The sequence below is a fragment of the Physeter macrocephalus genome, chromosome 6, assembly GCF_002837175.3.
Source record: "Physeter macrocephalus isolate SW-GA chromosome 6, ASM283717v5, whole genome shotgun sequence".
NCBI classification, from domain to species: Eukaryota; Metazoa; Chordata; class Mammalia; order Artiodactyla; family Physeteridae; genus Physeter; species Physeter macrocephalus.
Genome location: NC_041219.1, coordinates 58,761,391 through 58,774,406, shown reverse-complemented (window position 1 = coordinate 58,774,406; position 13,016 = coordinate 58,761,391). Strand labels below are relative to the sequence as shown.

At 41.9% G+C, this 13,016-nt stretch overlaps 1 protein-coding gene across 1 annotated transcript; it reads left to right on the top strand.

The window, feature by feature from the left end:
* The first annotated feature begins 1 nt into the window (after position 1).
* Positions 2-12,452, top strand: NECAP1 (NECAP endocytosis associated 1). Its single transcript, XM_007118835.4, has 8 exons — positions 2-116; positions 6,134-6,234; positions 6,391-6,495; positions 7,185-7,266; positions 8,092-8,200; positions 8,297-8,480; positions 10,287-10,389; positions 10,716-12,452. Exons 1-8 carry the CDS (start codon positions 22-24, stop codon positions 10,762-10,764), a joined length of 828 nt encoding a protein of 275 aa, XP_007118897.2. The 5' UTR covers positions 2-21; the 3' UTR covers positions 10,765-12,452.
* The last annotated feature ends 564 nt before the right edge of the window (positions 12,453-13,016 follow it).

Below are 13,016 nucleotides of genomic sequence, written 5' to 3'. Positions count from 1 at the left end.
GGGGCGGTGAGCAGAGCCAAGATGGCGGCCGAGTTGGAGTACGAGTCTGTTCTGTGTGTGAAGCCCGACGTCAGCGTCTACCGGATTCCGCCCCGGGCCTCCAACCGCGGTTACAGGTACTAACCCCGTGGTACTGCGGCACGCGCGTAGTCGGTCGGGGCTGACACTTTGCTCTTCAGTAGCACGCTGCCCGTTCCTGCCACTGCCACCTCTGGGTTGTCACCTTGCTAGGCTCCCCACCTGGGTTGTTGTCACCCTGTCCTCCTGCTCTTCCCCCACTCTGGACTGCTGTCATCCTTGTTTTCGCCGCTTAAAAAAATGACCATCCTGCATCCTCCCACCCTTCCTCCCCCGGACCCCTCTGGGTTAGCCCTCTGCTCTCCATCCGTTTCCAGTCGTGTCTGCTTCATCGCCGGTCACCTTTCTTTCGCTCTTCCCTGCGTCCTTTAGCTTGTCACCCTCATCTTTCCCTCGCTGTGTGTCCCCGACCCCCATTTCCAGTACCTCGTGCGTATTTGTGGATAATCATTGTGTCGTTGGCCCCTCTCTGGATGAGCTAATTTGTCTTTTGTGCTGTTCCGTCTTGTCACCAAATCTCATCATCCACCATATGTTTTTTTCCTTTCAGCTCTTTTGCCAGTGGGCAAAGGTTATGATCGTAAGTTTTCCAATGGTTGTCCAGTCTGTCTCTTTTCAATATGTTTTCTTGGTGATACTATTTTCAATCTTTCTTCCCTACCCCCTTCTCTCCACTTCGCCTATAGCTTTTACTTCCAGAGTTAACGCAGCATTTTCACTGGAGGGCTGACTAACCACCTTGTAATCCAATGACTGGGAGGGTCTGAGTATGCTGTAGGAAGTCACCAAGTCATGTAGTCCAAAGAGTTCACATGTAACTCACTGGGTTGCATGTTAAAAAATATGAGTGTGAGCCCTCGGAACTTTACAGCATGATTTTTTTTTTTTTGCGGTACGCGGGCCTCTCCCTGTTGTGGCCTCTCCCGTTGCGGACCACAGGCTCCGGACGCGCAGGCTCAGCGGCCATGGCTCACGGGCCCAGCCGCTCCGCGGCATGTAGGATCTTCCCGGACCGGGGCACGAACCCATGTCCCCTGCATCGGCAGGCGGACTCTCAACCACTGCGCCACCAGGGAAGCCCCAGCTGTATGATTTGAGACAAATCTCTTAGCCTCTCCAAGCCTCAGTTTTCTCATCTGTAAAATAGAAAAAAAAAAAAAGGTGGTAATAAAACCTGCTCTAGCTACGTACCTTGTAGAAGTTTTTAGAGGGTTAAATGAAATCATATAATAAATGTGAAAAAGAATTTAAGATAAATTTCCTAAAAAGAATTTAGGAAAACAGTAAAGCAGTATATAAACATGAGATACTGTTTTGATTTCTCTCTCTGATTCACATCACCATCATGATTTTCCTCTTGGCATTTATTATTACCTCGGCTGAAAAGTTATCCTCTCCCTGTGTCCAATGTTTTGCCTCCTTATCAGAGGTTCATTTGTCATGAATCAGTATCTTTCTGCTTCCTGACCTGTGCACTAGACCCTGTGGGTTGTACCTTTTGGCAAAGAGGTAGTCCTAATTTCAAGCTTTCAATCACACCCCAAATTGACCATGAATAAGACTCTACATGCTTTTTGATGGTAGTCACAGGTACTAATATGTGTGCGTCAGTTGAGAACTCTCCTTCTTTGGTGAGCCCTCCTTGACCCTCCATTCTGGCTTAGGTGTGCTCTTGGTGCTTCCATAGCACCTGGGCTTGTCTCTGTCACAGAGCTCTTCCTTCTGCATTCTCATTGATTGTTTGGTCTCCCAGTTCTCCAGACTAGACTGTGAACAACTTGAGGTCTTTTTAAACTTTATATTTCTAGGGTCTCGCACAGTTTCTGGCACATAGTGGAGACTCTGTAAATGTTGACTGAAAGAAATTAGTAGATTACATTTAAATTAGCATTGATTGAACTGTGAAATAAGGTAAAATAGCTCATGACCCCCAACTTTACGCGTTGAGACTTCCTAAAGGATATGATACACGTTGAAGTGAGGTTCTGTTCTTTTTCTTCTACTTCAAGCTTTTTAAAAGCTTGAAGCTTCTCTCACCCGTTTGCTTTCTCTATCTTCACTTCTGGTTTATCCTTTATCCTTATGTCAATTAACTGCATTGAGCCATCAAAGCAATTTCTTAATTTTCCTCTTTAACCCTTTTTCTTGTTGTCATTCTGTGTTTTCCATGCTTATTACTGACATCTTATCCTACAAGAGGCTTTTTACATCAACCACTCTTTGTCAGTGAAGAGAGCAGAACTGAGTTTGAATTGTGATTCTCATTTATTTGCTGGGTTACCTTTGGCAAGTCACTTAACTCTTTTGAACTTTAGTTTCCTCGTCTATAGAAATGGATATAATATTATTTACTTTGTGAGATCCTCTCTATTTTCATGAGAATGGGCATAATGCCTGGAACAAGTGCTTGATAAATATTACTTTTCTCCCTTTTTGTCTGTGTCCATTGTACATTATGAGCATGATTTGCTCTCCAGGCTGCCATTAAAGGAAAAACTGGACTTTGTAGGAAGCAGAAGAAATGCTTTCTTTGAGTGACTAGTAAGATGAGAGGGAATAATTGACTTTGATTCACCTAGCATAACCTGTTGCTTCCCAGACTTTCACTGACCAGACTTACGGAATTTAGGTTGATGCAAAACTTATAAATGATTAGAAAATGGTTTCCCAACCTATAAAACTTTTTTTTATTCATCATTACCCTCCTCCTCAGCTAAATCAGTATTAAACCCTATAGTGTGGTTTAATGTAATGAAAAGAATGCTGGACTTTGAAGTTAGGGATTGTTACTTAGTGTGTTATTGTCTATTTCTTCATTTAGAGAGAGGTGGTAGACTTTTCATGCCTATTCCATATGGCTGCTATAAGATTTATTGCCAAGGTAGATGAAAATTTGTGAGGTTGGTTTAGAAGATCAGTAAAACCAAGAGTTCCTCAGGCTAGGTCAGGGGAGTGGGAGAGGAGGTAAGGCTCAGGGCTGAGGGAAACTGCTGCCATGAGTATCCATTCGTTTACCGAGGATTTGTTAAATATTGGCCACCAGACACACAAATAAGCCTAGGAACCTGTCCAAAGAAGCGTGTCTAGTAGGCTTGTTCCTCATATTTTCAGCAGCCCATTTACACTATGTCTAGCTCATGGCGGTATAGTGGAATAAGTAATGACTCATTAAAAAAATTTCATAGACAGGAACCTCTAGAGCTTGCTCTAATCTGGATCAGATTCAGGTACTTGGGGGTCTTTGAGGCGGGACATCAAGAGAGAAGGGCGCGACAAAGATTTTATCTTGTAAATCCTATTCAGAACTTGTCCTAATTTAAATTTTCATTTCTTCCTTTCCACCATTTGCTTACCATCTTGTGAAAATTATTTTTATTCAGATATACTTTATTGTTACCTTCCTAACCTGCAAGTATTAGTCTTTAGGTTCCCAAGGGATGAGTGAGTTATTTATTTATTTATTTTAGGGATGAGTTATTGATAACTTTTATTTGCCCTCCCTTTTCCACACTGCTGGCAAAACAAAATCACAAATACAATGTTTTGTAAAATTGTTTCATGTTTAAATAATGTCTTAGATTTCATTCAGATTCACTTATAACACAGATTATAAGGATTCAGTGTTTGTACTGTTTCCATGGACATTTGTATCTCTAATCCACATGTCCTTCCTGAAGTCCAGATTCATATATTCAAACGCATACTCTATCTCCTCTTGAAAATCTGTAAGACATCTCAGACTCAACATAGCCAAAACTGAACTCCTGATCTTTCTTCCCAGCCTTGCTCTACTTGTAGCCTTCCTCATCTCAATTACTGGCAATTGCTCTGTTCAGGCTAAAAACCTTGGAGTCATCCTTGATTTTATCTTTGATGTCTCTCTTTCTCTTCTACCTCAAATCCCTGCCATTAGAAAATCCCGCTGCCTTACTTTAAATATATCCACAGTCTAGCCACTTCTGCTCCTTTCTCTTCCTAGTCAGCATTGTGACTCTCCTAGATTAGTACAGTAGTCTCTTAACTAATCCCCCTGCTTCACTGTTCATATTGCTGCATCTCTGCCACATGGCAAAGTCCTTTTAAACTAATAGGGAGATCATGTCACACCTCTTCTTTTTTTTTTTTTTTAACATCTTTATTGGAGTATAACTGTTTTACAATAGTGTGCTAGTTTCTCCTTTACAACAAAGTGAATCAGTTATACATATACATATGTTCCCATATCTCTTCCCTCTTGCGTCTCCCACCCTCCCTATCCCACCCCTCTCATGGTCACAAAGCACAGAGGTGATCTCCCTGTGCTATGCGGCAGCTTCCCACTAGCTATCTAATTTACATTTGGTAGTGCATATATGTCCCTGCCACTCTCTCACTTCGTCACAGCTTACCCTTCCCCCTCCCCACGTCCTCAAGTCCATGCTCTAGTAGGTCTGTGTTTTATTCCCATCCTACCACTAATCTCTTCATGACATTTTTTTTCTTAGATTACATATATATGTGTTAGCATACGGTATTTGTTTTCCTCCTTCTGACTTACTTCACTGTGTATGACAGACTCCAGATCTATCCACCTCATTACAAATAACTCAGTTTCATTTCTTTTTATGGCTGAGTAATATTCCATTGTATATATGTGCCACATCTTCTTTATCCATTCATCTGTTGATGGACACTTAGGTTGCTTCCATGTCCTGGCTATTGTAAATAGAGCTGCAATGAACATTTTGGTACATGACTCTTTTTGAATTATGGTTTTCTCAGGGTATATGCCCAGTACTGGGATTGCTGCATCTCTGCCACATGGCAAAGTAATCCTTTTAAACTAAAAGGGAGATCATGTCACACCTCTTCTTAAATGGCTCCTTTTTCACTCACAGTAAAAGCCAGAGTTCTTACAATGGCTTACAAAACCCTACATGATCTGTCCCTCAGTTAACTCTCCCACCTCATCTATTCTAACCACAGTGGCCTCCTTGCTTGAGGGCAGATAATGGCAGGCATGCTTCTATCTTAGCATCTTTGCACTAGCTGTTTCCTACACCTGGAATGCTTTTCCTCCAGATACCTGCATGGGTAACTCTCACTTCCTTCACATTTTTGCTCACATTTCACCTTGTTAATAAGGCCTGCCTTACTAACCTTGACCACCCTTTTGAATGCTGCAACCTGTTCATTCTCCCATGACCCTCCCGATCTCCCTTTTCTGCCTCTGCATTTTATTTTTACCGTAGCAGTTATCACCTTCTGAGATGTTAATTATTTTACTTATTTATTGCTTCTTTTTTATTATCTATCTTTTATTAGAATGAAAGCTTCATGACGGCTTTAAATTTGGTTCCCTCTTGTATCCCAAGTACCTAGGACAGTACCTGCAACTTAATACACACTCTGTAAATATTGGTTGAATTCAGTGAAAGATAATATGTTTAGGGATTTGGGAGGCTTCTGTACCTAATATATTTCATTTAGTAGACTTTGTTGTTTCCTGATCAGCAAAACACTATTATATAAAATACCATCTACAGTATTATATAAAATAGTGTCATTGTGATAAATTTTTAAATTGCTCTTTTTTGTACTTTATACTTTTATTGATGCTTTTTGGACTTCAGTAGTAACATTTCTTCTATTTGCTTTGGACTGTGTGTATGTGTAACATGAGGCATCTGTATAGAGAGAATCATGAGTTAGTCTTTTTTTTTTTTTTTTTTTTTTGCGGTACGCGGGCGTCTCACTGCTGTGGCCTCTCCTGTCGCGGAGCACAGGCTCCGGACGCGCAGGCTCAGAGGCCATGGCTCACGGGCTCAGCCGCTCTGCGGCATGTGGGATCCTCCCAGACCCGGGCACGAACCCGTGTCCCCTGCATCGGCAGGTGGACTCTCAGCCACTGCGCCACCAGGGGAAGCCCGAGTTAGTCTTTTGATTACTTAATACGTAGAAAGAGTAAGCAATTCAGAAGAGGGAAATAGAAATATGGCAAATGATTCTGCGTAGGTTTTTAGTGTATTGAAGACATGGACCCGAGGCCTGAGGCTTCTTCATTTTCCTATCCTAGGGCATCTGACTGGAAATTAGATCAACCTGATTGGACTGGTCGCCTCCGAATCACTTCAAAAGGGAAGATTGCTTATATCAAACTTGAGGATAAAGTTTCAGGTAATCTGTGCTGGTGACTCTCTAACATATTAAGGATATTGGTTTGGTGTTCTTTTATAAATACCTTCAAATTGGGGACTGGCATGGAAATACTTGTTAATTGAGTTTTAAATTTTTGCTTCCTTTGCTCAAATAAGTCTTTTCCTTACCTGTCAGGGGAGCTCTTTGCTCAAGCACCAGTAGAACAATATCCTGGTATTGCTGTGGAGACAGTGACAGATTCCAGCCGCTACTTTGTAATCCGGATCCAGGATGGTACTGGTAAGGGATCAGGGATTTTGAATGGGTTGAGATTAGGAAAATTGTTAATGCACTTCAACATAAGCGTGCCCCAATGCATGTATCTTACTTCAGTTTACTAAATTTTTCCTCCCCTTTGTCCAAAGTTAACTCTAGTTGCTAAAGGAGAAGGATCAACATGTTTGTAATAGATATGAACACAGGTTCCAAGATGTGGTTATTAAAAGTAGACGTAAATAAATCACAATGTTTATCTAACCAAAGAATTGACACATATTGCCTGTTCATTGTTGTGATGGTTTTTTGTGGGGCTATCTTACATCATCTGTGTTTATGGCAATCATCTTTTCTCCAATCAGAGGTTGGCAAATTTTTTCTGTAAATACATAGATAATAAATATTTTAGGTTTTGTGGGCCAGGTGATCTCTTGCAACTACTCAGTTCTGTTGGTGTAATGTGAACGCTGCCGTGGGTGGTCTGTAAGCAAACTGGTGTGCCTTTGTTCCAGTGAAACTTCATTTACAGGAACAAGCTCTGGCAGCATTTGGCCCCTGGGCTGCGTGCAGTTTGCCGATCCCTGGTCCATGAGAAAATATTTCACATTCACAGATGTTATCTAGTTAGGGTAAATATTACATTGATATTTTCATTGGATAGAGTTTGCCCTAAGGGATACTTCCTCTTCTGAAGATGCCTGTCTCTTTCACAGGGCGTAGTGCTTTCATTGGCATTGGCTTCTCAGATCGGGGTGATGCCTTTGACTTTAATGTCTCTTTGCAAGATCACTTCAAGTGAGTGAAGCTTGTCTTTAGTTTCCAGGTTAAATGTTTGGGGAATGCTGCTTCCCAGTTGAGTGGGCACTATCTCTTTTACCTCCTGCCTTCTTTACTTGGGAAACTCGCTCACGTGAATAGAAATCTTCCCATTCACTCTGTTCTCTTACATTATATTTGTATCTATTCTGTCCTTTCCTTATAGCTAGAATATGTTTTTAATCCCTTGTACAGTGGTTTGAGATGGGGCTTTTTGTTTATGCCTCTGGGGAATTTGCCCTTGCTTTTAGGTGGCTGAAGGAAGCATAACAGTGACAGCAGGGCTGTCTGTGAGATATGTGGGGAGTTATGCGCCAGTTTTGTTACTCCGTGTAGCTGACATGTTTTGTGCCTGTGGCAGTATTTCTCCAGCCCATTCGGTTTTGGCTCAGCTGTGGTAGACAGCACCATGCGCACTGTTGGCTTCCTACCTCAAGGGCAGGCTTTTCTGCCTTAGGACTTCCTGAAATTGTGGAAGGCCACTCAGTTAGCAAGGGGGGCAACCTGGAAGGACTGAGGAGTTAACACCCCTTCAGGGGCCGCCCTCAACCATGGGGGATGGGAATTGGTGGCTAAGTGCCCTCTTTTGGAGGGACAAGTTTAATATGCATTTTGAATGGTTCCGCAGCGGTATTGAACCCCAGTTGCCCCTCTTGGCTTTTCTTCCTTTCCCTTCTCACATCTCATGTTCCCTTACTCTGCTTTCTGGAATCATGTTTCCCATAAATTAGCTACACTCAAATTTGTGTGTCAGACTCGGCTTTCAGGGAATCCCAATTAAAATAACTTACTCTTTTACTGAAGGTGGGTAAAGCAGGAATCTGAGATTTCCAAAGAATCTCAGGAAATGGATAATCGTCCCAAGTTGGATCTGGGCTTCAAGGAAGGGCAGACCATCAAGTTGAGTATTGGGGTGAGTATGGTTCCCCCCACCCCTCCTTGTATTTCCATAAGCCTGTGATTTATCCTTTTTCTTTCTCTCACTCTGCTTCTTTTTTTTCTTTTGTAGAACATCACAACCAAGAAAGGAGGTGCTTCTAGGCCCAAGACTACAGCGGCTGGGGGCCTAAGCTTACTCCCACCCCCGCCTGGAGGCAGGGTCACAATTCCCCCACCGTCCTCCTCAGTTGCCATCAGCAATCATGTCACTCCACCGCCTGTACCAAAGTCCAGTCATGGAGGTACTGATGCAGGTAACTCTCTCTAGCACTTTAACCTTGAGAAATCATATCTTAGGGTTTAACTGGGTAACACCTATTTGCCAAGGAGAGTGTCGATGGTTTTGCTGTTAAATGGCACTTGACACTGACAAGGTGATTCTGGAAGCCTTTAGCAAGGCATTGAAGCTTTTCTAGTGAGCTGAGAGTCATGGTTCTGGGTGGTTCTTTGGCAAAAAAATGAGTAGATATTGAGAAGACTGTTTCCTTCATTATACCTTGGTGAGAGAGATTCTAGTGGGCCTGAGAGTCAGATGGGCCAAGATTTTGGTCATGGCTCTGCTACTTTTTATCTGAATGTGTTGGGTAACATTATTTAATTTCTTTGAGTCTCAGTATCCTTACCTGTAAAATGGAGATGTAAAACTACCCCAAGACTGTGAGGGTGAAATGATGTGATGGCGCCTAGCCCAGTTCTTGGAATATAGTAGCCATTCAGTGAATGTCATTTCTTAATCCGTTCCATTTGTTCACAAGGGCCATGAGAGGAAATGAGACGACATCTGGGTTTATGAGTACATTTTTGTTTTTCTTTACTGTCTGGTGGGAAAAAAGAATAGATATAGTTATTTCCATTTAAAGGATGAGAAATTAGAACTTGGGAAGGAATTTTCCTAAGATTAGAGAACCTAGTATTAGAATCTGGGAGTTTTAAGTTATATCATTAATTAGTTAATTATAATTTAATATAATTTAAGTTTTAAATTATATCATTAATCATTTATAATTGATTGCTAAGAGCAGACTTTCTCCTCCTGGAATTTTTGAGGTAAAAGTGGTTATAGGCTACTTCTCTTGGTAAGTGTTTCCAGAAGGCACTGAGGATAGTATCTAAGGTTTATTTATTTTTTAAAATTAAACTTGATAATTGTAGATTCACATGCAGTTGTAAAAAATAATACAAAGAAATCCCACATACCCTTTACCCAGTTACCCTCAACATTTTGCAAAATTGACATTGAGACCATCTCCTCATCTTACTTAGATTTCGTCATTTTTACGTATTCTCATTTGTGTGTGCAGTTGACCCTTGAACAGTGCGGGGCTCAGGTGCACTGACCACTTCCTCCCCGCCCCCCCCGCCCCCCCATGCAGTCAGAAATCTGTGTATAACTTCATAGAGTTGTCCCTCCGTATCTGCGGTTCCAAATCTGCAGATTCAGCCAACCACAGATCACGTAGTACTGTAGTGAGTGTTTATTGAAAAAAAAATCCCTGCGTAAGTGGACCCACGCAGTTCAGACCCATGTCGTTCAAGGGTCGGCTGTAGTTCTGTGCAGTTTTATCATGTGTAGGTTCCTGGATTCACCACCATGGTCAGGATACTGAACAGTTCCACCACGACAAGGATCCCTTGTGTCGCCCTTTTATAGCCACACCTCTTTGCCTCTCCCCACAATCCCTAACCCTCAGCAATCAGTCACTAATCTGTTCTCCATCTCTAATTTTGTCACTTCAGGAATGTTACATAAATGGAACCATATAGTATATAACCTTTGGGATTGACTTTTCCCACTCAGGATGATTCCCTTGAGGGTCATCAAGTTGTATATATCAACAGTTTGTTCCTATCTATTGCTGAGTAGTGTTCCATGGTATGGATGTACCACAGTATGTTTAATCATCACCCATGGAAAAGCATCTGGGTTGTTTCCAGTTTTTGGCTGTTACAAAGTCACTGTGAACATTTACATATAGGTTTTTGTGTGAACATAAGCTTTTGTTTCTAAAATTTTTATTGTATTTCCCCTTTTCTTATTTCTTCTCTTACCTTGTATTCAGATATCCTTTTAGATTTGGATTCTCCTGCTTCTGTAATGACACCAGCACCAGCTCCAGTTTCTGCAAGCAATGACTTGTGGGGTGACTTTAGCACTGCATCCAGGTATTAGCATAGGGAAACCAGCATACTCTCAACCAGGGTATCGATGGTGTATGTACAGTCAAATGAAGTCTCTGATCTGGGAAAGCAGGGCATTTGTAGGTCATATAGAGTCTTCAGCAGGAATTCTAGGTAAGGAAGTATAGGAGTACTGGGGATGGTGGGATAAGAAAGCTGTAGCATGAAGCTTGAGTGGAATATCTCAGGCCTTAATAAGTAGAATTGCTGTGAAGTATAGTTTCAGGAATTCTGGGCAGAAATCTCTTACTGTTAAGGATGGAGTCCCTATCCTAATATGCCTTTGGCTATGTCTCTGTTCTGTCTTGCAGCTCTGTTCCAAACCAGGCACCACAGCCATCCAACTGGGTCCAGTTCTGAGGAGCACTGGCAGGATGATGTTAAGGACAGACTTGAAGAATCAAAATGACCTTGAGGGCACCAATCTGTGAGGGGAGCTCGGAACCCCTTCCCTCCCCAGAACCGAAATTACTGAACGGTTGTTTTCATAGCTTCTCCATTGCGTTCAGGCTGGTGTGTCACTCCCCGGTGTTGTTCCTTGCTGTACAGCCAAGAAAGTATTTCTTATCTCCTGTTCACTATCAGGGCAGGGGACTAGTGGGTCTTATGATACTTGTGGCTGACTATTGCAGGGCTCTAAAGGCCAGGGTCTCTTTGGTGGGGAGATAACCTCCAACATCTGTAAAATTTTCTCCATCTTCAAATTCTTTAACTTTTTTCAGAATCATCTCATGACCCTTGTGTGCCTCTCTGTGAAGCTCTGTTTAGCAATTTCAGGGGAGACAAAAACCTCGGAACTTCCTTTTCCATTAATTGAAGACTCTCAGAATGGACAGACTGATCTCAGTGTTTACAGATGCAGAATTCTGATAGGGGTGGGTGTGAAGAAAGACCCGTTTCCCGGGTCTCTGCTATATATCCTCCCTCAGGCTTGTCTTATTCAGTGAACATCCAGTGCTGGGTGCAGCCCCCTGACCCTGTAGTGCGTTTACATGTCTCTTCCTGTGGCAAGAGGGTTGTGTTGGTGGCACCCCACTCTTCTTTTGTTGAATAGTGCATCGTCTCTGATCAGTGGGTGTCTCTTGGATGAAGGAGGTTCAAGGGACTATGTTTTCCTACTTATTTTCTAGAGAAGCAGTTACTTTCTTGCAGCTCCATCTAGTTGCTGCATTTGAAGCACAGCGTTACTTTGTAATGGCCCCATTATTTGTCCTAAAGTTAAAGGGTTTAGAGTTTTTAACCTAATTTGTAGAGCAGAGAGGTTGAAAGCACTTAACTCTTGTTCAGTACCCACATTGCCTTGCTGCCTGGGTATCTGGCTCCTTTTCATACACATTTATTTTTTCAGTCCACCATCTCTTCAACAGAAAGCTGCTATTACCTGTACCATCATTTATGAAGCAAGCTGGAGAGCCATGGCTTTAGCTTTGGTAGGTTTTGCCCAAATGACTGCTGTAGTACCCATCACCAGGAGTATCTCAGAAGCAAGTTGCCCCCCACCACTTTCCCTCTCTCTGCCCACCATTCCTTTTACAATGCTGTGAAGGGGTCCCGCTGGTAGGTGAACTGGCACCAGCCATTTTGTCTGCTAAGGGGCAATTTTGAGAGTGAAATGGGAGGATCTCACTTCTTCCCTTAGCACCTATTTGGATGTGTACCCTCTGGGTGAAGGGAGTCCTTATATTTAGTTTCAAAATAGATTCTCTCTCTTGGATTTCCTTCTTGACTCTTTTTAACTTCGGGTCCATTTTTTTTTTTTTTTCATTGCTTCCCGTTCCAGGCAGCTCTATTCTTGCAGAGCCATGACAGAACATTTAAAAATTCCAATAGAAAACACTAAAAGGAAAGCCTATAGGATCACTAGTGACTAACTACTGGGAGCCTATTTTCTCAATCTTCCTCTGTGTTGTGTTCTTTGTATTCTCAAGATGATAATATATTATGTATTTGAATTGCTGAAAAATTGAAAATGAAGTTTCAGATATATGTATATAGAGCATATGTTTGCTGTATTGGTGCAATAATGGTAATTAAAAATCTGGAAAGAGGTAGTGTCTCTTTTATCTTTCTATTTGCCTGTTTCATTATCTTTTTTATTTAATTGACCCAATATAGGTGGCCAGTAGGTAATAAAAGGACATTTTATATCTATTACTCATTTTCAAGAAATGGAGGTTTTAAGAGGTTAAGGCTAGACCTCTGTCCTCATGTTTCTAAACCCACAGAGGCTCCTTGTCGAGATCACTTGTATTTATTATTTATTTGCTGGTACAGTTAATTTCATTTGCCTCAAATTATCTTTGTGATCTAGGCCACCTTTCATATCCCAGAACTATGGTCAGCATAAACGAAGGGAATCAATGCATGAGATAGAACTAAAGTGAGAGAGTCATGCACTTTGGAAGCCAGAAGGATCTTGGAGTTCTCATTCAGTGATTGTCACAGGAGGTGAATCAGAATGATATGGGTGCTGCTTTTTTTTTTTTCTTTTTTCTTTTTTTGTTTTCAATTTAAAATAACATACTGCTCTCTCCAGAGATTCTGATACACCTCCCCCATTTGCCCTCCCAGGGAAGGGCTTGGATGGCGTCCCCGACCGTGGCCTTCCTTAT